The 26,354-nt window shown below is 41.3% G+C and overlaps 2 protein-coding genes, 1 non-coding gene and 1 pseudogene across 4 annotated transcripts in view; 2 read left to right on the plus strand and 2 right to left on the minus strand.

Moving 5' to 3' along the window:
• The window catches only part of BBOF1 (basal body orientation factor 1), a 37,441-nt gene extending 22,064 nt beyond the window's left edge, over positions 1 to 15,377 (minus strand). Inside the window, exons 1-4 of the mRNA XM_024737917.1 lie at positions 15,298 to 15,377; positions 13,147 to 13,375; positions 6,700 to 6,765; positions 1,681 to 1,824 (exon numbers count right to left, since the gene is read on the minus strand). Coding sequence (XP_024593685.1) covers positions 1,681 to 1,824; positions 6,700 to 6,765; positions 13,147 to 13,375; positions 15,298 to 15,377 — 519 coding nt within the window. The remainder of the gene's footprint in view (positions 1 to 1,680; positions 1,825 to 6,699; positions 6,766 to 13,146; positions 13,376 to 15,297) is intronic.
• LOC112394926 (ubiquitin-associated protein 1 pseudogene) lies at positions 3,327 to 4,862 on the plus strand (annotated as a pseudogene).
• A 321-nt stretch (positions 15,378 to 15,698) lies between the features above and the next one.
• The window catches only part of ENTPD5 (ectonucleoside triphosphate diphosphohydrolase 5 (inactive)), a 32,671-nt gene continuing 22,015 nt past the window's right edge, over positions 15,699 to 26,354 (plus strand). The window contains exons 1-3 of one of the 2 annotated variants that reach the window (XM_024737913.1): positions 15,699 to 15,724; positions 17,749 to 17,827; positions 23,684 to 23,749. The gene's annotated coding sequence lies outside the window, so the exon portion shown is untranslated. Of the gene's footprint in view, positions 15,725 to 17,748; positions 17,828 to 23,683; positions 23,750 to 26,354 lie in introns of those variants that run through there. The other variant, XM_024737916.1, reaches the window with a different exon arrangement.
• Positions 20,983 to 21,055, minus strand: TRNAG-CCC (transfer RNA glycine (anticodon CCC)). The gene has a single exon. It is a non-coding gene; the product is annotated as a tRNA-Gly (tRNA).

Below are 26,354 nucleotides of genomic sequence, written 5' to 3' on the forward strand. Positions count from 1 at the left end.
AAAAAAAAACGTTGAACTCAGAGTGGTGGTTACCTGGGCTGGGGGGAGGGGGAAATGGGGAGATATTGGTCAAAGGGTACAAACTACCGGTTATAAGACTGACAATTTCTTAGGAGTCTAATGTGCAGTAATAAGAATAGCAGGATCAGCAACAGCAGGTAATCTTTATCATACAGTGCTAAGCATTTACAGTAAAACAGATGACAGGTATTCCCCACTTTTCTGAAAGTTCGCTTTACACCACTCTGCTTTTACAAAAAAATCTACATTAGTACCTGTTTTCACTAACCGAAAGTAATCCAGAGAGGATTTTCACTTTTATGAAAAAAAGGCGAAAAGCAAAAAAATAGTGTTCAGCAGCGAGCGGTGTTACTGAGGCAAAGCACACCCTTAGCAACGAGGGGAGTGGCACCACTAAACTCCTTCCCTGGGAACCATACTCAGCGTCAAGCTGCCATAGCTTTGAACTACGTCTGTGAGCATCTGTGCTTTATCTTGATTTTGTGCTTCTGTTAGCAAGGTGTGTCCTATGGCAACTGCTTCTTCAGCTTAGGAAAGGTTTCATAGGAACTACTTTCAGATAGCGAGGGAAATCTGTATTTAGTCTTCACAATGACCCTTTGAAATTGGTACTATTGTTCTCACCCCCATGTTACAGATGAGGAAGCTTAATGAGATATCCAAGTAGTGAAGACAGTATTTACACTCTAGCAGTATGACTTCAAAGCACCAACTTTTAGCCCCTATACCACATGGTGTATGGCTATCTTAGGTGGCAATACTACTTCTGGTACTATTACTAATAATAGCAGCAGTTGCGTGTTAGAGCTGGCTCATACCAGGAATTTTGCTAGCACATTGTAAAAGCATTGGTAGCTTGAAATTGGCCACAATGTAAGTATTTACACCAAGGAAATCAGCAGATGCTACAAATGAGGACCTTTTTTTGCAAAGAGCTACACACCACTGTTAATTCTCACTATGTGACGTACACTATTTTAAGCACTTTACATATATGAACTCATTTAAGCCTTACAACAACGCTATGAGCCAATAACTCTTATCACCCCCATTTTACAGATGAGGAAACCTAGGTATAGAGAGGGTAAGTAATTTGCCCAAAACCACAAAGCTGGTTTCAGCTACTTGTGCCCAGCCCTCATCTGTGCCATTTATTGCATTGTCATTAATGCAAGAGAACTATTTTCTGAACGGAGGGAATGGAAAGAGTATGCAAGGTCAGAGAAACTTTCTGCAAGTACTCAGTTTTCCTCCCCACACCCACCCCTACCCAGAGTGCCTTAAATTTTTCTAAAATTATCATTCATCAGTCTAAACATATTTTCCTTTAGGACTTCGCTACTTTGCCCCTAATGTTTTTCTGGATCTGTAGTTCCAAAGGTTTAACTGTTGATAAATGTGAGTGGGTGTATTCGCTAAGATCTTGTGAATTCACAATGAAATCAAAGCTTAGAAAAAGAAAAGTCTAACCGTCAAGACTTTTTGCGTCCAGTCCTACACTGATATATCTTCCCTGTTTCTCCCATATAATCTCTGAAATGTCAAAGGGATTCCTTTACTATCTCATAGGAGTAAATTTCTATGAAGGCCTTTGCAGGCATAAGTAGTTAATTCTAATCTCCTTTAAAAAAAAAAAAAGGAAGAAAGAAAGAAACTTACATCATCTAATTCTTTCTCTACTTGGATTTTTCTCTTCTGGAATTGTTTTATTGTTTTGAGCTCTGTCTGAATCATGCCAATTTCTCTGGCTTTTTGATGGAACTGTCCCTCCAGCTCACTTATTTGCACAGTATATTTTTGTTCCTGTAGGCAAAAAAAAAAAAAAAGGTAAATGAGTTAGGAAAAAGAACAGAGGTCACACAGAGTCCTGTTCCATATGAAGCCTTAAGCCATTTGTCTATCTTTGAAGAAATTGTTCCCTTTTTATTTTTGCTTTTGCATAAACTTTTAATTTTTATTAAAAGAGACCAAGTGCCTTGAATAAGTAAAAAATTCTAAAGTGAGCTGATCTTGTATAGAAGATGTAGATATTTATTTAAAAGGGGTATGAGGGACTTCCCTGGTGGCGCAGTGGTTAAGAATCTGCCTGCCAATGCAGGGGACACAGGTTCGAGCCCTGGTCTGGGAAGATCCCACATGCCGCGGAGCAACTAAGCCCGTGTGCCACAACTACTGAGCCTGTGCTTTAGAGCACGGGAGAGCCACAACTACTGAGCCCACGTGCTGCAACTACTGAAGCCCATGTACCTAGAGCCCGTGCTCTGCAACAAGAGAAACCACCGCAATGAGAAGCCCAAGCACTGCAATGAAGAGTAGCCCCCACTCACCGCAACTAGAGAAAGCCTGTGTGCAGCAACGAAGATCCAACACAGCCAAAAATAAAAAACAAATAAATAAATTTATTTTAAAAAATAAAAGAGGTATGAGAAGACTGAACAAATCTTTAACCTGTAAGAAAACTAAATAACATCCCTGAGCCTAAATTAAAATTAGTAAGCTAAGAGACAAAGGGAGGGCCAATATCTCTTATAAATAAAGAAGGAAGAAGGTGGAAAAGGAGGAAGGAAAGGGGAAGACAGAAGGAGAAAAAAGAGAGGAGGAGAAAGGGAAGAGAAGGAGAGGGTAAGGAAAAAAAAAAGAGGGAAATAGAGGAGAAAAAGGCCCAATAACACAATTAAAACATGAACAAGGGCTATCAAAAGAAATACAAATGACTCTCAACCACATGAAAAAATGCTCAACCTAGCTCATAATAAGAGAAATGCAGGAAGGAGGAGGGAAGTGGGGCTTCACCATGGCAGCTGTGGCCCTGGCGGTGGCTACGGTGACGGCCTGGCCTGGGTAGGGCAGAGTTGAAGGTGGTGGTGTTCGCTCTCCCTAGGGGCCATCAGGAGCTCAGCGGGGACAGAGCCTGGGAGGCCGGTCGGTGGCAGCACCTTTCAGCTTCTGGGACAGCGGCGGCAGCGTTCACGTTCTAAATGGCTTCTAAGAAGTTGGGTGCAGATTTTCATGGGACTTTCAGTGACCTTGATGATATCCCATTTAAGATAGAAGACAAATTCAAAACACCAGCTAAAGTTGGTCTACCTATTGGCTTCTCCTTGCCTGACTGTTTGCAGGTTGTCAGAGGAGTACAGAATGGCTTGTCTTTGGAAAAGAAAACCATTGAGTGGGCTGAAGATATTAAGAAAAAGTTCGCTCTCCCTAGGGGCCATCAGGAGCTCAGTGGGGACAGAGCCTCGGAGGCCGGTTGGTGGCAGCACCTTTCAGCTTCTGGGACAGCGGTGGCAGCGTTCTCATTCTAAATGGCTTCTAAGAAGTTGGGTGCAGATTTTCATGGGACTTTCAGTGACCTTGATGATATCCCATTTAAGATAGAAGACAAATTCAAAACACCAGCTAAAGTTGGTCTACCTATTGGCTTCTCCTTGCCTGACTGTTTGCAGGTTGTCAGAGGAGTACAGAATGGCTTGTCTTTGGAAAAGAAAACCATTGAGTGGGCTGAAGATATTAAGAAAATCCAAGGAGCCCAGTGGGAAGCAGAGCACAAGGCTGAGGAAGCAGAAGCTAAAGTGAATTCTAAGAGTGGCCCAGAGGGTGACAGCAAAATGAGCTTCTCCAAGACTCACGGTACAGCCACAATGCCACCTCCTATCAATCCCATCCTTGCCAGCTTACAGCACAACAGCATCCTCACCCCGACTCGGGTCAGCAGCAGTGCCACAAGACAGGAAGTTCTCAGCCCACCCCACACAAAGGCAGATTTCAATCCTGCTGACTTTGAGTGTGAAGAAGACCCATTTGATAATCTGGAGTTAAAAACTATTGATGAGAAGGAAGAGCTGAGAAACATTCTGGTAGGAACCAGTGGACCCATTATGGCCCAGTTATTGAACAGCAACTTGCCTAGAGGTGGCTCTGGGTCTGTGTTACAGGATGAGGAGGTCCTGGCATCCCTGGAGCAGGCAACCCTAGATTTCAAGCCTCTTCACAAACCCAGTGGCTTTATAACCTTACCACAGTTGGGCAACTGTGAAAAGATGTCGCTGTCTTCCAAAGTGTCCCTCCCCCCATCCCTGCAGTAAGCAATATCAAGTCCCTGTCCTTCCCCAAACCTGACTCTGATGACAGCAGTCAGAAGACAGCCATGATGGCAAGCACTTTCCACAGCACATCCTGCCTCCGCAGTGGCACGTTCCAGAATTCCCTAAAGACTTCCACCCGAAGCAATGCCAGTGAGCTCAATGGGCATCATACTCTTGGGCTTTCAGCTTTGAACTTGGACAGTGGCACAGAGGTGCCAACCCTGAACCATTCCCAGATGCCTTCCCTCTCTGTCTTGTCTGTGTGCATAGAAGAATCATCACCTCCAAATACCTGTCCCACGGTCACACCTCCTAATTCCTCAATGTCACAAGTGCCCAACACTCCCAGCTGTCCCCAGGCTTATTCTGAACTGCAGATGCTGTCCCCCAGTGAGCGGCAATGTGTGGAGACGGTGATCAACATGGGCTACTCATATGAGTATGTCTTGAAAGCCATGAAGAAGAAAGGAGAGAATATTGAGCAGATTCTCGACTATCTCTTTGCACATGGACAGCTCTGTGAGAAGGGCTTTGACCCTCTTTTAGTGGAAGAGGCTCTGGAAATGCAGCAGTGTTCAGAGGAAAAGATGATGGAGTTCCTTCAGTTAATGAGCAAATTTAAGGAAATGGGCTTTGAACTGAAAGATATTAAGGAAGTTCTGCTATTACACAACAATAACCAGGACAATGCTTTGGAAGACCTCATGGCTCGGGCGGGAGCCAGCTGAGACCAGGCCCTGCCTAGGCCCTGCCACGGAGCCCCCGTTGCCGAAGGCCCTGAGGAGACAACCTGTGGGGACGAAGGGGCACACTTCCGGATTTTCTTTTGGGGGTGGAAGGTCAGGTGTAGAGGCTGTGCTTGCCAAGTCTCTATGAGCCTAGGTCCTGAGCTGGGGAGAAAGTGAGGAAGATTTGGGCATGCAAATGCCCCCAGAACTGTCCTGGCTCCTTCCATAGTAAAAGTATTTGTATTCTGAGAAGTGTCCTTCTCACCTTGGCCATCCAGAGAGACTTCTCTGGTCTTTCTGGGGTCTGTATGGCTTCAGCTGAAACCTGGTCCAGCTGCCAAAAGGAATTGGGGAGAAGGAGGTGGGAGGGCCAGACTCAGTGCTACTTTGGGGCTAGATGTTTCCCTTCTCTGCAAGGGTGGACTGACCTCTAATCCAAGTTGAGTGCAGCTGAAAGGTTCTTCCAGGGTTTTGTTTTTTTCCCCTTTTAACGACGTCACTTAGTGTTACACTGGTTCTGCAGTGTCTCTGAGGTGCAAAGAATGCCCTTTTCCCCTTGGGGCCCTGAGTTTGCCTTTTCTGCCAGGCAGTTACCATACTTCCCTGCCCCAGCCTGTTTCTTTTGGCCTGGTTTGGACCACAGTCTTCTGCTACCCCAGATTTTAGAGCCCCCTGCTCTAGAAAACAGTTGTCAGTTTAAGAAATCATTGGCCCAAGAAATCATTGGCCCCTTCCCAGCACATCAAGTGGGGAAGAAAGAGGCTGTGATTTAGTCACCCAGCACTCACTCCCCCTCAGTTATCCCTGGAGAACAGCCTCTCCCTCCAGCCCCTTGCTCTAGGATGACACAATGAATAACACCTAGTCATAGAAATCAGTCTCTTTGGTTTGTTTTGTATTATGTTGTACATCATTAAAGATCTAAATACTAAGGATATACAGTCTTGATGAATCTAAAGTAATTTGCTAACTATTTTGATTCTTCAGAGAGAACTACTAATAAAAATCTAAAAGGTAAAAAAAGAAATGCAAATTGAAGTACACTGAAATATCATTTCTTACCTATGTTGACAAAAATCCATTTTGACGATATACTCTGGTATATTGTGGAGACATGGATAGAAGTTTGATTTCTCAGAATATACCATGTTTGATAGATTTTACTTTGGAACCATATAAATATTTTACATAATTATAGTTACATAATTGTACATTAAATTAAACTTTATAAAGCAACTCCTAAAAATCAAAAGCAAAATGTGTTGTTGAGTTGGTGGCATATCCTCACAGGAAGGAATTATTTCAAATCATTTTTAAACCTTGTCAATTTGATTGTAGATCCCTATCAGTATATATCCTAAGGGGAAAAGTGTCCCCCCCAAATCTTAAACTGTATCCACTAATTTATGTTGGTGGTAGTATTAATATTAGTATTCTGTGCCTATTGATGTATTAAGGTTTGAAGAAAATACACAATTATACTGGTATCATGAAGAACCACGGTTTTTGGTGAGGAAGAAAGGAGACACAGATAAAGTTAAGTAAAAATCCTGTACTCCTGCATCTGAATTTAAAGTATTAGTATGGGCTTATGATATATTTTAATCTTCAAAAACTATATATTTCCTAGCTCTGTCCACTGAAAAGCAAGCCCTAGAGCTCAAGATCAGTAAATACCACTACTACCAGATGGTTTTCTACAATAACAAAATTTTATGTTATTTTTGAGCTTCTGTACAATCAAGTGTGTGGGCTTTAAGGTCACTGAGCTGCTCAAAGGATCTACTCACTTGTTCTCCTTGTGTCTTAAATATCTGAACTTGCCAGAAACCTGACCACCAGTAAGTGACCACCAATGTACATACCAATTTTTCCTTCTCTTCTTGGGCTTTTTCCTTAGTTTCATTCAATTGCTGTTTCAGTTTTTCAATCTGTAGAAAATGGAAATACAGAGGAAGGTAAAGAAATTACTCTGCATCCTAACTTAATTAAGTAGTCTAGTTTTCACATGATATTAAAACCAGTAGGGTTGGAGACGTGGAAAGAAGAGAATAGAGGACATAATCCACCCTGTTAACTTGCTATTGCCAGCTTCCAAAACTTGGCTATCATCACAATTGCCTGGGTAACATGTGTGTGTGTGTGTGGTAAAAAACACAACATTGAATTTACGATCTTAACCATTTTTAAGTATCTATTCACATCGTTGTACAGCAGATCTCTGGAAATTTTTCATCTTGCACAACAGAAACTCTATGTTCATGAGACACTAATTCCTTCTCTTCCCTCCCCCTAGCCCTTCTGCATTGTTTCTATGATTCTGACTACTTCAGATATGTCCACTGAAGAAAAACCACACAGCCTGAAAGTTGTGAATTAAGTTTTATTCTAGGATTATACTGAGGGCTATAGCCTGGGAAACAGCCTCTCAGAGAGCTCTGAGGAACTGCTCAGAAGAGGTAAGAGGAGCCAGGATATACAGGAGTTTCTTGCTGGAAAAAAAAACATGTAGTCAGACATCAAAAGATTAGTACTAATCACAAGGAATGGGCATTTCAAGTTAATGACTTTAGTGCTTTTCTATATAAGGGAAGATGCAACATCTGGGCTTGTAATTACTCCTTAGATATGCATCTTAACCATCTAGGGTCAGTATCCGAAGCACAGAAGGCTTCCTGTTTTTCTCCATCCTGAACTCTCTTCAGGACGCACCATGGGGGGAGGTAGGTGGTGGGTAGGGGTAAGGGGCTGCAATGGCTGATGGCTTGATCCTTATAGAACTGGAATAGTGGGCAACGTTCATTGTTTACTGGAATGTCGGGTAACATTCCCTGTCCACATACACTTCATATGAGTGGAATCATACAGTATTTGTCCTTTTGTAACTGGCTTATGTCACTTAGCATAATGGCCTTGAGGTTCGTCTACGTTGTAGCATATGACAAGATTTCCTTCTTTTTTTTAAAGCTGCATAATATTCCATTGTATGTGTATAACACATTTTATTCACTCATCCATCAACAGACATTTGGGTTGTTTCCACATCTCGACTATATGAATGTGAATAATGTTTATGTGAATAATGTTTATATGAATAATGTTTCAAAAACATGGGTGTGCAATTGTCTCTTCAAGATCCTGCTTTAAATTCTCTTGGAAATGTACCCCAAAGTGAGATTGTTGGATCATATGATAATTTTATTTTTAATTTTTTGAGGAACCTCTGTACTCTTTTCCATAATGGCTACGCCATTTCACACTCCCACCAACGGTGCACAAGGATTCCAATTTATCTACATCCTCAGCAACACTTGCTGTTTTTTCTGTCTTCTGTTTTGGTTTTTTGGCCCTGAGGCACGTGGGATCTTAGCTCCCCGACCAGGGATTGAACCCGCACCCGCTGCATTGGAAGGTGAAGTCTTAACCACTGGATCACCAGGGAAGTCCCTTGTTTTTCTGATAGTAGCCATCTTAATGGGTGTGAAGTGATGACCTGGAGTTTTGATTTGCACTTCTTTTAAATGAGGATTTTTTTAAAGAAAAATTTCAAGAACAGTACAAAGAATTCTCATATACTCTCTACCCAATTTTGCCACATTTGCTTTCCCTCTATGATAGATCTAAATATATGTATATATGATACAGATGTTTGAAACTGTTTTTTCTGGAACATGTGAAAATAAGTCTAGGACATCATACCCCTGTACCCCTAAATATTTCAGTATGTATTTCCTAAGAAAAAGGACAATCTCTTAGAAGCACAGTACAATGATCAAAATTGGGAAATTTAACATTGATAAAATACTATTACTTAATCTATAGTCCATGTTCAAATTTTGCCATCAGTTGTCCCAATGGTGTCCTTTTATTGTAACTTTCCTTTTCCTGGTCCAGGATGTAATCCCTGATTATGATTACACCTAGTTGTCATATATCCTACTCTCTTTAATCTGGGGCAGTTTCTCAGCCTTTGTCTTTTATGGTATCAAAGTTTTTGAAAACTACTGGCCAGGGTTGGAGTTGTCTGATGTTTCTTCATGAGAAGATTCAGGTTATGCCCTTTTGGCAGGCATACACTGCCTAAGTGATGATGTATCCTTGTCACTGCATCACGTCATGAAGTGACTGACGTTAATTGTAATCAACTGGTTAAGATTGTGTCTGCCAGGTTTCTCCACTTAAAAGTTACTATTTTTCCTTTTGTAATTATTAAGTATTTTGGGGGAAGATATTTTGAGACTATGCAAATATCCTCTGCTCATCAAAATGTCACCCACTAGTTTTAGCATCCACTGTTGTTCTTGACTGAATCAATTATTACTCTGAAGCCAAATGGTGACTTTTCTAATTCCATCATTCCATGGAAATTTAATAATTTACTGCATTCCACTATAAGGAAAAACTTTCTATTCTCCCTTATTTATTTAAATAAATAAATTTATTTATTTATTTATTTTTGGCCGTGTTGGGTCTTCGTTGCTGCGAGCAGGCTTTCTCTAGTTGTGGTGAGTGGGGGCTGCTCTTCGTTGCAGTGCACGGGCTTCTCATTGCGGTGGCTTCTCTTGTTGCAGAGCACAGGCTCTAGGTGCACGGGCTCAGTAGTTGTGGCTCGCGGGCTCTAGAGCGCAGGTTCAGTAGTTGTGGCACACGGGATTAGTTGCTCCATGGCATGTGGGGTCTTCCCAGACCAGGGCTCAAACCTGTGTCCCCTGCATTGGCAGGAAGATTCCTAACCACTGCGCCACCAGGGAAGTCCCTCTCCCTTATTTATTAATGTATGTGTTTATCTATTAGTTGTATGCACTCATGGACTCATTTTATTCAGTTATAATTTATTACTGTCATTATTTATTTTGAATGTCCCAGATTTGGTCAGTGGGAGCCCCTTCAATCTACCTGCCATGTCCTTTAATTTTTTTTTACTGACTTCCTGTCACAAGATATTCCAAATTCATTTTTTAGTTCAAATTCATTTTTCACTCTCCCTGCTCCAGTCTTAGAATCAATCATTTCTCCAAGGATGCTGGTATGTTTTAGTAGGAAATCTGAGTAGCTTTTTAAACTAAAAATTTCTTGACGTGGTTATAGAATCAGAAGATACTGAAGTGAAATACTGTCGTAAATAATCTTAGAATAGTTTAAGGAAACCCTGAAAATGTGTTAAAATAAATTGAGACAGTCCTCAGTTATGTAGGACAGGTGTAAAATATAATTAGATTTATTTTGTATTGATTGAACAAAGCCTTAAATACCAAAACCCGTAAGTGAAATCTCCTAATTTTGTCCAAGATATAATAGTTTTCAAAACACACTTCACTTCTAATATTTCTAAAATTAACATGAAGACTATAAACAGTTTAAATAAAGTTTAAGCAAATAACACATTTCTAGGATATAGTAGAATGAGTAACAAAACTCTAAGAGAGCTAATTGACCAGGGTATATTGAATCTATTCTACTTCTTCCTCCCAAAGTAGTTTCTTTGGTTTTAATGGGTATCTATGATTGTGAGAAAATTATGTATTTGCTACAGCCAGATGCTGGTCTTTGATACATGGAGGCAGATGAAAATCAGGAAATACCAGTGATACCGATAAATGCAGACCAATATCAATTAGCTAACGCAGACCACAAAGCTTCTATATAATGAATTTTGAAAATTATTTGCATGGCTGGCCTAAAGGCTTATTTTAGAATAATACTTTATAGCAGACAATTTTAATAATGCATACTATTCAAAGAGTAATTTTAAAAATAGAAGTCGCCTAGGAAAGAGGGTTAAAAAAAGTAATGTACAAAAAAATTACTTTATTTAAAAAAACACACAAAATCCACACAAATGTTCAGTTGTCCGATTTCTCTGATATGCTTCCAATATCATCTTGATCTTAGTTTTGATTTCTATTAACTTTTTCAAAGTATCAGTGCAATCACAAGCCATTCATTCACACATGCAAAAATATTTTAATGAGTGCCTACTATGTGCCAGGCCCATACTAGATGCTGGAGATACAGCACTCAAAGACAATTTAAAAAGGCCCCCAATTCTTTACTTCTGTGTGGTTTCATTCTAATTAGGAAAAGAGCAAATAAATACATAAGTAACATGCATATAGTATGACAAAAGGTAATACATATTACCAAGAAAATAAAATAAGGGAGATGGTTTTAATTTTAAACAGGGTAGTGAGCAAGGGTCTCCCTGAAAATGTGGCATTTGAAAAAACATATGGAATGATTCATGAATTTGCATGTCATCCTTATGATGCAGAATTTGCATCTGCATCACTCCAATATGTATACTGAAGCAAACACATAAAAACAATAAAAAATGGGTTAAGGAACATATAAAAGATGCTCAAACGACTAGTAATCAGAAAAATACAAATTAAAGTGACATACCAATTTATACACATAAAATTGAGCAAAAATTATTAAGTATAATATCAAATGTTTTGGGCTTCCCTGGTGGCACAGTGGTTAAGAATTCGCCTGCCAACGCAGGGGACATGGGTTCGAGCCCTGGTCCGGGAAGATCCCACATGCCGCGGGGCAACTAAGCCCATGTGCCACAACTACTGAGCCCACGTGCCACAACTACTGAAGCCCGCGCGCCTAGAGCCCGTGCTCTGCAACAAGAGAAGCCACCGCAATAAGAAGCCCGCACACCACAACAAAGAGTAGCCCCTGCTTGCCACTAGAGAAAGCCCACATGCAGTGACGAAGACCCAATGCAGCCAAAAATAAATAAAATAAAATAAAATAAATTAAAAAATATATATATCAAGTGTTCACAAAAATGTGGATAAATGGGAACTCACTTTAATACATTACTTTTGAAAGTATAAATTGGTATAACCTCTTTGGAGTTCAATTTAAACCCTTGTGAAGTTGAAATTATTCATACCTCATAATATAGTAATTTAAATCCTAAGTGTCTACTCTAGAGAAACTCTCACACATGGGCACAAGCAGACATACACAAGAATGTTTACTGAAGGTCTATTTGTAATAATGAAAAAATGGAGTCTAACTGACCCATAGGGTGGTATGAACAAATAAATTTTGGTTTATTTATTTATTTGATGTAATATTATAAAGCAGTTAATAATGAATGAAAAAATAAAGCATGCTCATTATCAACTTCTTAACAATGAACTGAATCATGCGATTTTTGTAAATATACCACAAAACATGTTTTATAAAAAAGATAAGTTGCGGGCTTCCCTGGTGCCACAGTGGTTGAGAGTCTGCCTGCCGATGCAGGGGACGCGGGTTTGTGCCCCGGTCTGGGAGGATCCCACATGCCGCGGAGCGGCTGGGCCTGTGAGCCATGGCTGCTGAGCCTCCGTGTCCGGAGCCTGTGCTCCACAGCGGGAGAGACCACAGCAGTGAGAGGCCCGCGTACCGCAAAAAAAAAAAGATAAGTTGCAAAAGATATGTACAATATGACACTACTAATATAAATTTTAAAACAAGACTATAATATGTATTATTTGTGGATGTATAATACATAAATAGTAAAAATACAAAAACATACACAGGAATGAAGCATGGTGTAAATTTCCTTGGGCATCCATGGGACTCATAGAAGCAGATGGGAAAGAGAAGAATTTAAGTCACACCTAAGTTCCACCCACTAGCTGTGTGACTTCAGGCAAGTTACCTGTCCTGAGAGTCAATTTCTTTTTCTGTAAAGTGGGAATGACAATTTGTAGCTACAGGGGGTTATTAAAAGGACTAAATGACATAGCAGAGGTAAAGTACTTAGTATAGTGCCTGGCACAAACAGGGGCCCCAAAATATTAGTTCCCTTCCCCTTTTTTCCCAGATCTAAAATGATAGCTCTACTCCCAACGTTTCAACAAAGTTCAATAAGATAAATTCAAGATTCAACAAGCCAAAAAGAAGAGATTCAACTTGCTGGGTTCATAATCATGTGATCACAGATTATCGTTGAATTGCTTTACAGATCATTAATTACTTAGGTAGTTATCAGTATCATAAAAAATATATATAGGTCATATATCATGCTCTTGTTTTTAAAATAAAGTTGATCATAATATTCTCTTAGGATCATCAACCTTTGTTTCAGGCAAGAAAACATGGGACAAGGCTGAAAATAAGAAAGCGTCAATTCTGACAGTAAAGCCATTCTGAAATAACATGTTGCTTCAAGGAGAGATAAAGTCAATTGAAGTGTCTTAACTATGTGATGAGATTTCCAGGAATTAAAATCCTTGAAATATATAACACACCAGTATAACCGCAGAGGTAGTTACTAAGGCTCAGGAGGGTTTCTACCTACCTACCAGATTATCTTTCTCCTGATCCTGTTTCTTCAGGTAGTTCAATACAGACATTGTGTCTTTCTCCATTCTATACTGCTGTTTCTTTAATTCTTCATTACATTTTGCCAGTCTCTGGGAAGTATCACGATACTCAATCCTAGAGAGTTCTGTGACTTCCAGCCTGGCCTCCCAAAGGGAGGCATTGGCCTTGGCTCTCTCCATGGCAGATTCCTCAACTTTTATCATCTTCCTGCACAGGAAGAGGACATTGACAGCATATAACTATTTCTCTACTACATTAGTATTACACCATTCTCTTTATTGTTATTTGTTTTGCTTGGCATTTGCCTAGCACATATGAGCAAATACTGTTGGATAAATGAGTTAATAAGAAATACATATGGTCTGTTAGCCTCAGTGTTTCTCATTGTTGATATGTGCACTGCAGCTGCATGGTCAAAAATAGAAAACATGCTAGTGAGTTCCAGGAATGTGATACGCCCTTGGCACTTCTAAAAAAGGCTAGACTAACTACACAGTTATACTTTTTAAAAAATCACACTGTAGAAGAATACTTCTATAATACATTGGGGGAAAAAAGCTACAAATAAATTTGTATATTGGGCTATCATTTTATAAAGAAGAAAAAGAATATTCCAAAATGATAGTAGTGGTTATCTTTGGATGATGGGACTACAGGTGGTTTTGTTTTCTGTTTGACTTTCTATGTTTCCTAAACTTTCTGTATTGAGCATGCATTACTCTCTTAAAACAAGTTACTTTATAAACTATGCAAGGATTTCCTTGTGGTCCCATATATAGTGTTGTTGGACAATGTGTATGACTCCAATGTGTCTAGGAACCACTAGGGTCATGTAATAGGTTTAGTGGCAATCTAGCAGCAACTCCAAGCCTGCAAAGCTTTAGTGCTAGCGCAATACTATCCACTTCAGAAATTCTGATCACTTTGCGGAAACATGAATAATTACCTGAATTGGTCAAATCCTTTCTGTTTTCCTTTGAACCAAAAGGAATCCTTGAAAAAAGCCCAAGGAACTACTTCAATCACCCAGAGATCCTTTGGATGTCCACGATCATCTCAACCACATAGCTGAGATCGATCAGGCTACAGGCAAAAAATAATGAACCCAGAGCACCAGAGCATAGTTCTTGAGCGGGGGGGAGGGGGGAGATCCAAGTTGAAGCATACACAGACACCTTAATTTGTTTATTTAACAAATATTAAGCATCTGCTATGATCCAGGGTCTCTTCTAGGTGCTGGAGATACTGTGAATAATGCTCAGTGCCTATTCTAGAGAAGCTTAAAGCCTTGAGCAGGGCTTCCCAACTACGAATATTCTGAGCTACACGATTCTTTGTTTAGAGTGGGGCTGGGGGTTGTCCTGTGCAGTGTAAGATATTTAACAGCATCCTTTGTCTCTTATCCACTAGAGGTCCCCAGATGTGACAACCAAAATGTCTCCAGATATTAACAAACGTCTCCTGGTAGCCAAAAATCACCCCAGGCAGAGAACCACTGGTCTAGAGCAATGCCGTCCAACAGAACGTTCTGTGATGGTGTTAACGCTCTGTATCTGGGCTGTCCAATACAGTCACCACTACTAGCCACATGTGCCTACTGAGGACATGCAATGTAGCCAATACAAATGAGGATCTGAATTTTTAATTTTATTTAATTTTAACTAATTTTAATGGACACACGTGACCGGTGACTACCCTATTGGACAGCACAGGCCTAGAGGATCTTCGATATCCTAAAACATGTTACCCTGACCTTCACTTCTGGGGTCAGAACTAACCCTTCCTCCGCATTCTCTATTCTTTTTCCCTCCACTGGCACTTAACTTCATTCGGTCCTATGTTACTTCTGTTCTTTGGGAACTTATCTGCCTCCTCCTCGTTCGTTAGCGCACATAGACAGGGGCTGTATCTAAGTTACTTCAGGGTCCCAAGCCTCACACTCTTGTCTTAGTTGAAGTAGTATGGTTTGGCGTGCATTTTGGTAATATCTGAACAATGGGGGCTGTCCTCAGAAGCGGGGAGAGAGGAGGGTACAGGAGGGGAGACGGGAGGGCGCCAGTTGGCCCGCCCCTGAGAATCCCGGGAGGGTAGGCCCAGGGAGCAGGGACCCCAGGGTGGCTTCTCCTTACTTCTTCTTCTTGACTTCGCCTTTGTCTTTGCCTTTACCTTTACCCATCCCTTTCTTTTCGTCCTTTCCCTTCGACGGCATCTTGGCTTCTCCAGGGGCCCCGCTGCCGTTGGCGCCTCTCTGCGCCGCCCAGGCCCCGCCCCGTCTCCAAGGACAACCGGCACACTGAGCCCGTAACTATCCGCGCGGGCCGCTGCCGGCGCTCAGAGAGCGCAAGCGCCCGTGACGTAGCCCCGACACCGCCCCGCGGGGCCCAGTCCACTGGCCGGGCGCAGGGGGCGGGGCGGAGGTCGCGCCGAGGGCAGCGGGCGGCCGCCCAGTGGAGGCGCGCGCGCGCGCGGTGAGTGTGCGAGAGCGGACATACCTGAGCCAGCCGGAGGCCGGGGCTGGGAGGGCGGCGGGGGCCAGCCCCGGTTGGCTGCGCGACGGTGGGGGCGCGCTCCGCTAAAGTTTGCAGCGTTTCGCGTCTCCCCTGTGCGTGCTCTCCTTCTCTCGTGCTGCAGCCACCGTGGCCGTGGCAGCCTCGCTCTTGTCCCTGCTCCGCCTCTCCCGAAGCTGCCCCCGACTCTTTGGGTTTCCTTCTCCCGCTCCTGGCTTTTAACTCTTGCTAATTCTGTAAGGGATGGCGCAGCCAACGGGCTTCCCAGGCCAAACATTTTTTGGTGAGGCAGTTGAGGACTCCTCTGAGGGGGGCTGGGGGTGAGGCGGGCAGCGCCTGCTGGCGTCGGAAAGCCTGGCGGGGAGAGAAGGGCTGCCCCCTGGGTTGGGAGAGCCCCGGGGCCTCGTGGAGAGTCCTTGAAGAGGGGTGTGCTGGGGTCAGGCCCTCGGTCCCGTTCTGTACTGTTGTGGCCGGCGCTGCCCGCCCAGGGCCAGCCCCGGATTCCCATTTGCTAATAAGCTCTTGCGTTCGCAGTCCTCTTTTTTTTCTGCGAGTCGCGTAAAGTTGAAAGCTCATGCATTTTGGTGCGTTTTGGTTTTGGTTTGCTGCCCCCCTCCGAAATACTGAAAGGTACTGTTCGCCTTTTTCGGAGGAGGAGCTCTGTGCTTCTGCCTTCATTCAGTGAGTTAGTCCGGGAGTTACTGAGGAAGACAGGGAATTCTAGGTGCCGGGACAACAGAAAACTTGTGATTGAAGCTCTGCTGTGCGTTATTCTCCGTTTCAAATTGAATTTTAAATTTCTTTAAAAACTTCATTGTACATCTTCCTTCTCCATTTCGCTAAGGAGAACTTAATCCCTACACCCTTTCCAGAGGTTTCTGATGCAAACCCCGCCCCTTTTTTTTCCACTTAACGTCGTTTCTGTTTCTGAATTCAGTGGTTAGGGGGAACATGCTGATTGGTGTTAATATTAATGAGCGCTGGAAATCTTTTTAGCCATACCATCTGCTTGCATGGTAGTGGCTTACCCTCTTCTGGTGCTTTTCCCCCCTCTATTTGCATGTCACATTTCCATGAGCCCATGGTGGAATTAAACATTGAAGAGGTTTATTCTCATATAGAAGCTATAAAGTTATTGATTTTATGTGTCTAAGGTTCTGAACATGCACACTATTGATAACTTACAGAAAAAAGAGGGTAGGGCATCTTCTGTCAGAGGCTTGACACTTGGAATTCATTCTAAAAAATTGGTTACTGTGAATATGAAAGTCCAAAATTTTGTTGTCTGTAGGCTCATTTATAAACATGAAAATTTGACAGTAACAAGATTATTTCTTAATAAATATGCATAATACTTTACTTACATGTACATTATAGTTATTTTATTATACAGCATATTTTTATTGACTTTAAGTTTGATTTTGTAGTTAAAGCTGTTGTAACTTGAATACGACTAAGAGAAATGCCCAGATTCACACTGTAGTAGATGTAGGTCTAGAATCTGTAGTCTTCTGAACCTCCACATCTCTGCCAAAGAACTGGATGTTATTATTCAGTCATATGTTTGTAAAAAACATCCAATGGTACAGATAGTAGAGTAGGAAGTTGCTATTTAGCAATTCATCTGGTAGCATTTCCTTTCATACTTTCTTGTAGGTAGTTTTACTATGAAGTTTATTTCGCTGAATAAATTTGTTTTATTTTATTTATTTTTGGCTGTGTTAGGGCTTCCTTGCTGTGTGCGGGCTTTCTCTAGTTGTGGCAAGCAGGGGCTACTCTTCCTTGTGGTTCATGGGCTTCTCACTGTGGTGGCTTCTCATTGCAGAGCATGGGCTCTAGAGCTCAGGCTCAGTAGTTGTGGCGCATGGGCTTTAGTTACTCTGCAGCATGTGGGATCTTCCCCGACCAGGGCTCGAACCCGTGTCCCCTGCATTGGCAGGCGGATTCTTAACCCCTGTGCCACCAGGGAAGTCCCATGCTTTGTTTTATTGTTTAGAATGCTAATGCGTTTAAAACTTGGGATAAGCACTTAGTGTTTTGTTGACTTGGTTTTGTAATTCTTTTTTTGCCCAGTTTGCATGGTTCCTGGTCAGCATAGAAATGTGGAGTGTCTCGGCTGAATCCTCATGCAGACAAGATCATTATGGTCCTGGTAGGTAGGGCAAGTATCTGGATGTGAGGTTACACCTCTGCTATCTTTTTTTTTTTTTTTTAACATCTTATTGGAGTGTAATTGCTTTACAATGGTGTGTTAGTTTCTGCTTTATAACACAGTGAATCAGTTATGCATATACATATGTCCCCATATCTCTTCCCTCTTGCATCTCCCTCCCTCCCACCTTCCCTATCCCACCCTTCTAGGTGGTCACAAAGCACCGAGCTGATCTCCCTGTGCTATGCGGCTGCTTCTCTCTAGCTATCTATTTTACGTTTGGTAGTGTATATATGTCCATGCCACTCTCTCACTTTGTCCCAGCTTACCCTTCCCCCTCCCCATGTCCTCAAGTCCATTCTCTAGTAGGTCTGTGTCTTTATTCCCGTCTTGCCCCTAGGTTCTTCAAGACTATTTTGTTTGTTTGTTTGTTTTTTAGATTCCATATATATGTGTTAGCATACAGTATTTGTCTTTCTCTTTCTGACTTACTTCACTCTGTATGACAGACTCTAGGTCCATCCACCTCACTACAAATAACTCAATTTCATTTCTTTTTATGGCTGAGTAATATTCCATTGTATATATGTGCCACATCTTCTTTATTCATTCATCTGTTGATGGACACTTAGGTTGCTTCCATGTCCTGACTATTGTAAATAGAGCTGCAATGAACATTTTGGTACATGACTCTTTTTGAATTATGGTTTTCTCAGGGTATATGCCCAGTAGTGGGATTGCTGGGTCGTATGGTAGTTCTAAAGCTGTAAATGTACTTCATTTGCTCCTGGGTTGGTTTTGTTTTGTTTTCCTGAATTGGATTTTCTGCCTTTGCCAAAAGATGTTAACTTTTCTCTTGTCCCATTGACTGTAATACCATCAAGTGCGGAGTTGCTCAAAAAGCCAAATAAGAACTTAGGATTATATCTCAAAATGCATATTATTTCTAATTTTTTCTTCCAGTAGTTCCAGAATTGGGTTTACTCTCTGAAGTCATCTGTGACTTTATTCTGGTTTAGCTTGGAGACCGAGTTTCTACTCATAAATCATCCTTGAAGTTGCCTGATAGCTGATGCTGTTTTATAAGTAGAAGAGACCAAGTGAACAGTTTTGGATTTTGTTTTCACACACCCTTTAGAATCTTGGATGCATTTATTGTCATCTGAAGGAGACTGATCAATATTTCTGAATATCATGGAGAGTTACTTTCATCCTACTTTTTCATTACATGTGGTACAAATATAGAATTCTATTAAATAGCTATCATCTTGTGATATTGTTGCAGGAAGGGGGACGCCTTCCAGGGCCCAAGAGTGGGCTCTTGTCTAACACTCAGAAATGAATTGTCTGAGGAGACATACGTGCTGCCAAAGCAAGAGATTTATTTGGAAGGGGCACCCGGGTGGAGAGCAGGAGGGTAAGGGAACCCAAGAAAACTGCTGTGCCACGTGGCTCGCAGTCTCAGGTTTTATGGTAATGGGGTTAGTTTCTGGGTTGTCTCTGGCCAATCACTCTGACTCAGCGTCCTTCCTGGTGGCACACGCATCACTCAGCCAAGATGGATTCCAGTGAGGAGGATTCTGGGAGGTTGGTAGGACATATGGACTCATGTTTCCTCTCTTCTTTTGACTCTTCCCGAATCCTTCCAGTTTGTGGTGGCTTGTTAGTTCCACATTCCTTACCAGGACCTCCTGTCACAAGATAACTCATGCAAATGGTTACTGTGGTGCCTGGCCAGGGTGGGCGGTTTCAGTCAGTGGTTCCCCTAACCATATAATGACTAGTTCACATCCCTACAGAGGATAAGGCATCCTGGAGATAAAGGATATAATCTTATAAATTTTCAAATCAGTTTAACATTCACTGTTTTATTTATATACAGAATCTGTTACCACAGATTATTGTCTATTGGCAGTTTATTTGCAAAATATTCAATTTTTATTAGTTGTCCTTTCTGACAAAACCATTACACAGGACTTAAAGTCAGGTGTTTTTTTTTGAATTTAATTTATTTTTTTCTACAGCAGGTTCTCATTAGTCATCCATTTTATACATATCAGTGTATACATGTCAATCCCAATCTCCCAATTCATCCCACCACCCCCCACTGCTTTCCCCCCCACTTAAAGTCAGTTCTTTAAGAAAAGTTATATACCGGAACTTCCCTGGTGGTCCAGTGGTTAAGAATCTGCATTCCAATGCAGGGGATGTGGGTTCGATCCCTGGTCAGGGAACTAAGATCCCACGTGCTGCAAGGCAGCTAAGCCCATGCACCACAACTACTGAGCCCACGTGCTCTGGAGACCCTGTGCCGCAACTAGAGAGAATCCCGCATGCTGCAACGAAGAGCCTGCGCTGCAGCAAAGATCCTGTGTGCTGCAACTAAGACCTGACGCAGCCAAATAAATAATAAATAAATTATATATAAAAAAAAAAGTCATATACCCAAATTTCAAACCTGCTTATCTGCACTTTTCATTTCATGGATCTGTCAAATGTTCATTCATTTAAGAAGTGTTTAGTAGGTACAGTACCAACTGAATACCAGGCTCTGATAGCTTGAGGGGTACAGTGGGAGACAAGACAGGGCCCTGCCTTCAAGTGGCTTACAGTCAGGTGTATAACGTGCTGACCTGGACATTGACCTCTGAGAATATACAATACACATAGCTTCCTCATTGGAAGCTATGCACAAACAGTTAACAATAAAATTCACCAAGCAGTGATGGATAAAGCGGAGATGGTATGGACCCTACGTGCTACAGGAATTTGGAGGCATGAAAGACTGTCAGAAAGTTCACAGGAGGAGGTAGGCTGAAAGTAAAAGGGAAGGCTTTCTGGGAAGGTAGAACAAATGAGCAAAATCAGCGTGTGCTTGAGACAAGGAGTTATTTAACTAGAGTAACGGTTCCCGAAGTGTGGTCCACGCACCAGTAGTATCAGCATCATCTGGTAACTTGTTAGAAATGCAGATTCTCAGTCCCAACTTGAGACCTATTGAATTGGAAATGCTGACAGTGAAGCCCAGCAATCTATGTTTTTTGGTTGTTTTTAAATATTTATTTATTTATTTGGCTGTGCCGGGTCTTAGTTGCAGCACGTGGGATCTTCGTTGCTGTGTGCAGAATCTTTACTTGGCGGCATGTGGGATCTAGTTCCCTGACCAGGGATTGAACCTGGGCCCCCTGCATTGGGAGTGCAGAGTCTTAGCCACTGGACCACCAGGGAAGTCCCCCAGCAATCCATGTTTTAACAAGCCCTCCAGGTGGCTCTGATGTGTGCTTAGAGCAAAGGTTTTTGTATGAAAGTAGTGGGCAAAAAACTTTGGTTAAGGTAGCCTGGGACTTAGAAGTCCCTTAGAAGGACTTAGAATGTTAGGCAAGAAGTTTGTCTTTTAATCCTACAGAGCAGAGTCACCAACTTGAAACTTGAGAGCTGGATTTGGCCCATAGATATGTTTTGTTTGGCCTGCATGGTGGTTTTTTGAGTTTTGTTTTTTTAATGGAATTAGTTGTCACTATTTTAAAAACCAGATTCTACATAGAAATCTGTGCTTTTAGCTTATTTTCAAAAATCAGAAGACCTGGCAATACTGAGCTTGTATTTCATCATGGCAGCAATTTGTGGGAACAGCAAGCAGCTTACCCTTTAGATGGGACAAGATGGGACATGTGCTTTCCAGTTTACACAGTCCCCACAACTTCCTGTTGATTACACACACCTTTACTTACTTACATTTTCTGCCTGGCCCCAGTAGGTATTCCAGTATTTGAGTTCATAACTTCTGTTATGGACGGTGGGAAATTGATGAAAGTTTTCAGAAGGAAAGTGATGTGACATATATTCATTAATTCACTCAACAGACATTGATGAATTAACAAACCATTGCATATGCCTGGCTATGCAATGTTCTCAGAGATGAATGAATCCCTGCCACGATATGGGTTACAGTCTAGTGAGAAAACGATGAAAGTAGTATTTAGGAAGACGGTAGCGTATGGGTTTGAGAAGAGAGACATTGGTGACTGGAAGACCGGTTAAGAGGCTATAGCAGTCCAAGTCTGAAGTAATAAAGGCCAGACTTTAGATATCAGCAAGAAGCTAGGAGGGAAGAAGGAGATGGGAAAGATATTGCAAAGCAAAAATCTTCAATCCTTGATAAGAGATTGGGCATGAGAGAGGAGAATTCAAAGATGATGAAGATTTTGAGCTGTGAATTAGGAAGTTTGTGGTGCCATTAACAAAGACAGGAAATTAGAGAATCCATTTAACCCTCTGTGTATGGGGCAGGGGCATGGAGGAAGGGAGATGTTTGGAGATGCCAGTTTGAGGTGTCTCTTGTTTTGAGTACAGTGTATTGGCATGTATACAATATAAGTGTTTTTAAAAGGAAAGTTTAATAGAAATGTTGTCAAGATTGCATGCTTAGGGGTAGATACCACTCATTCTATCCTAGAATACCAAGGGAATACCTGGAGAAGCACTGAAGTTGTAAACAAAATGTAAGAAGACCTTTCTTGAAAATGTTTGCTTTGGAGGCCCTATAGTTAGAATTTATAACATTGTTCACATCCTCTCTTAAATGTATAATTTTCAGGTTTATGTTGCATTGGTAAATTTAACTTTCTCTTTCTGGGAGAATAGAAGATACTATATAAACTCAGATGCTCAAAGACGTTTTCTGAGTATCAGTACCACCCTTCAGAATTTAAGTCATAATTGGCTCATGAGGTAGTTCAGGGATGAACATTGTCATAACTGTTGCTCTGTTGAGATAGTAGCCAAAGTTTTTCCTCTTATGATCTTATGTTTGCAGTGCTTGGTTCCCTCTGCTTTTAAAGAAAAAATTGTTTTAACTGTGGTAAAATATATATAACATAAAAATTGTCATTTTAACCATTCTAAGTATACAATTCAGTGGTATTAATTACATACTCAGTGTTGTACAACTATCACTACTATCTATTTGCAAAACTTTTTCATCACCCCAAACAAAAACTGTGGACCTGTTAAGCAATAACTTCCATTCTCCCCTCATCCCAACCCCCGGTAAACTCTACTTTCTGTCTCTGAATTTGCTTATTCTAGATATTTCATGTAAGTGGAATCATATTTTTTGTGTGTGTCTTAGCATAACATTTTCAAGGTTCATCAATGTCGTAGCATGTATCAGAACTTCTTTTTTGTAGCTAAAGAATATTCCATTGTATTTGTGTATACTATATTGTTTATCTGTGCATCTGTTGATGGACACTTGGGCTTTTTCCACATCTGACTGTTGTGAATAATGCTGTAGTGAACATTGGTATAGAAATATCTATTTGAGTCCCTGTTTTTAATCTTGTGGATATGTACCTAGGACTGGGATTGGCTTAGGCCCTTTTAACCACATACTCATTATGTAATAGTACCACTCTCGAGCACGTTGTGGAACACACAACTGGTATTTGAGCTCTTCACAGCCAAAAAAAGACCTCACAAAGTGTACTTTGTTTATGGATTAGCTCTTTAATCCCTGCCCCCCAATACATGTGCACACATACATGTACACAGTAATGTACTCTAGCTTTCAGAGGGAGTGGGCCTTGCCTCCCTTGTTATTGCTGATTTTGTAAACAAGTGATTTTATTAGAATGGCTGCAGTTGTAGTTTGAAAAGAAATTGTGAAAGAGGAGAAAGAGCCCAAGAGTACTAGACTACAAGTCAGGAGATTAACTTGGTGATCTGCTTTCCAGAGCCTGAATAGATTGGAAACAGAAATGCAAAAAGAGATAATTGAATCAAAAATAGGCATACTGACAAGAGAGAAAAAAAGGGAACTTTGGTCTTATGAGTATCCATGTCCATCTTCTATAGGTTGAAAAAGTGATACATTAGTTGAAGGAAACAAAGCGGAAAGCCTAGAAGGAAAAGAAGATATTGGTAAGTAACCTATATAAAGTAATACCCTACTTTTCCATAGGTCAGATTTATGCTTTCTTATTCCTAGCTGAGAGCTGATAGTAAATGGAAAGGGATCAATGAGCCAGTAAAAGCTGTCACAGATTCCACAACCCTTATATGTTGGAGAGGCCCTCATTTGTGTAAGTTGACATAAAAGTCTAATGATTATGGCTCTCTGGTTCATATCCCACAAAAGATTTTTTAAAATTAGATGATGGCAGCTTATTGAAGGAGTCAGGCACATGACAACACTGATCAGCGATAATAGATAGTATGATGTCAAGGAAAACTGGCTCAAAAAGCATAGCAATCTGCGACTATTAGTTGGCAGAAGGGCAAACAGTCCTACAGACCTATAGTCCCTGAAGGCATCCCAAGTTTACAGAAAAATATAGCTGATGATCATAATCATAACTCTGAACCATAAATTAAATATGTCACTTTAGAAACATTTTTACCAAACACTATTAAAATAAAAATGTTATAGTATTTAGAGAAGAAATATTGTAAAGACATCTTTGAGGGACTTCCCTGGTGATCCAGTGGGTAAGACTCGGCGCTCCCAATGCAGGGGACCCAGGTTCGATCCCTGGTCGGGGAACTAGATCCCACATACATGCCGCAACTAAGAGTCCGCATGCCTCAACTAAAAGATCCCACGTGCAGCAATGAAGATCCTGCGTGCCGCAACTAAGACCTGATGCAGCCTAAATAAATAAATAAATAAATGTTTTTTTAAAAAGGCACATTTGAGGAAATGTACTTATATGGCACCCCTATTCCTTGCTTTATACATGAGGTATCATTGTAATATTTGCCTTTCTCAAGTTTTTCATACTGATTCAACATGTTTGAAGGAGTAGCTGTTTTTCAGTTGATAACAAGAAAGGGAAAATATGTTTTCACTTCTCTTCCCACAAACTCCAGTATAAACAGTGACACATGGCACTGATCCTTGCAATTCCTCTTCTGCAAATAAGTGCCTCCCATGGTGGATATGGGTTTGGAGGCAGAGATAGTTTATCACCTTAGATTTTCATTATATTTGCTCATTGGGGCAATATTAATCCCCTCCTGATTAATAGTATCTTTCACCTAAAGGACTTTCTACTTTTAATGAATAGGGAAGAAAAGGCCTTGTGACTTGTGAGGAAAGTGAGACAGCAGTAGCAACAGCTTCCCTATGCGGTGATTATTGTAGCTAAGTCAGGCCTGAAACAATGAACAATGAAATCATGCACTGCCTGACCTCATTTCAGTATAAGACTCAGATGGTTCATTGTACAGAGTGGGCCTTCTTGACATATGTTTAATGATTTTATTAAAGTGGAATAAAGTACTGAAAGAAGTAATCTGTTTATATTTGTTGGTAACTACCAATTCCAATTCCTTTATTGAGAGAGTATTTGATCTTAGTGTTGAAGGGACCTTGAAAGAAATCTCATGCAACCACCCTTCTGATTTGTGAATCCGCTTGGACAATGTGATCAGATTTGGGCTGAGCCCTTGGGGCAAGAATTCTCCTCTCCCCACCAACATGAGACAACTCATATTATTGGGAAATTCTTTTTTCTGTTCTATCTCTCCCCTGTAGTTTCCGTGCTCACAGGTCTTATTATAGCTCCTTGGCAACAATCTAATAAAAGTTGGTTTTTTTAATAAACCTTTTTTTATCTAGTTAATATTTGAAAAATGCTTGTTATAAAATTTTTCAGTGGTTTTCAAATCTGTGCCAGTTGTCAGTCTTATCCCTTGCTACCAAATATCTCTTCAGTACCTAAGTATTAATTATTTTTATTTATTTATTTATTGGCTGCTTTGGGTCTTCGTTGCTGTGTGCGGGCTTTCTTTAGTTGCAGCAAGCGGGGGCTACTCTTTGTCGCGATGTGCAGGCTTCTCATTGTGGTGGCTTCTCTTCATTGTGGAGCACGGGCTCTAGGCATGTGGGCTGCAGTAGTTGTGGCACGCGGGCTCAGTAGTTGTGGCTCGCAGGCTCTAGAGCACAGGCTCAGTAGTTGTGCCTGCCAATGCAGGGAACACGGGTTCGAGCCCTGGTCTGGGAAGATCCCACATGCCATGGAGCAACTAACCCCGTGTGCCACAACTACTGAGCCTGCACTCTAGAACCCGTGAGCCACAACTCCTGAAGCCTGCACGCCTAGAGCCTGTGCTGTGCAACAAAGAGAAGCCACCGTAATGAGAAACCCGTGCACCACAATGAAGAGTAGCCCCTGCTCACCGCAACTAGAGAAAGCCCGCACACAGCAACGAAGACCCAACACAGCCAAAAATAAAACATAGATAAATAAATAAATTTATTAAAAAGAGTTAATATCATTGGAATAACATAGTTTCTAAAGCAAGAAGTATGTAAGTTGTGTTAATAGGGATATATATAAACTGGAAAGAAAAAGCTGAATACAAAATACTATACAAATACTGGTTATAACTGGCAGTGGCCAGCCTCCAAGATGGCCCCATTCATCCTCACCTCCTAGTATTTGTGCCCTTGTATAGTCCTCTTGGCACATTTCATCAGCATTGGTCTGTATGACCAATGGAATACGGGGAAAATGATAGTGTA

The sequence above is a fragment of the Neophocaena asiaeorientalis genome, unplaced genomic scaffold (assembly GCF_003031525.2).
Source record: "Neophocaena asiaeorientalis asiaeorientalis breed wild unplaced genomic scaffold, Neophocaena_asiaeorientalis_V1.1 scaffold49, whole genome shotgun sequence".
Lineage (NCBI taxonomy): Eukaryota > Metazoa > Chordata > Mammalia > Artiodactyla > Phocoenidae > Neophocaena > Neophocaena asiaeorientalis.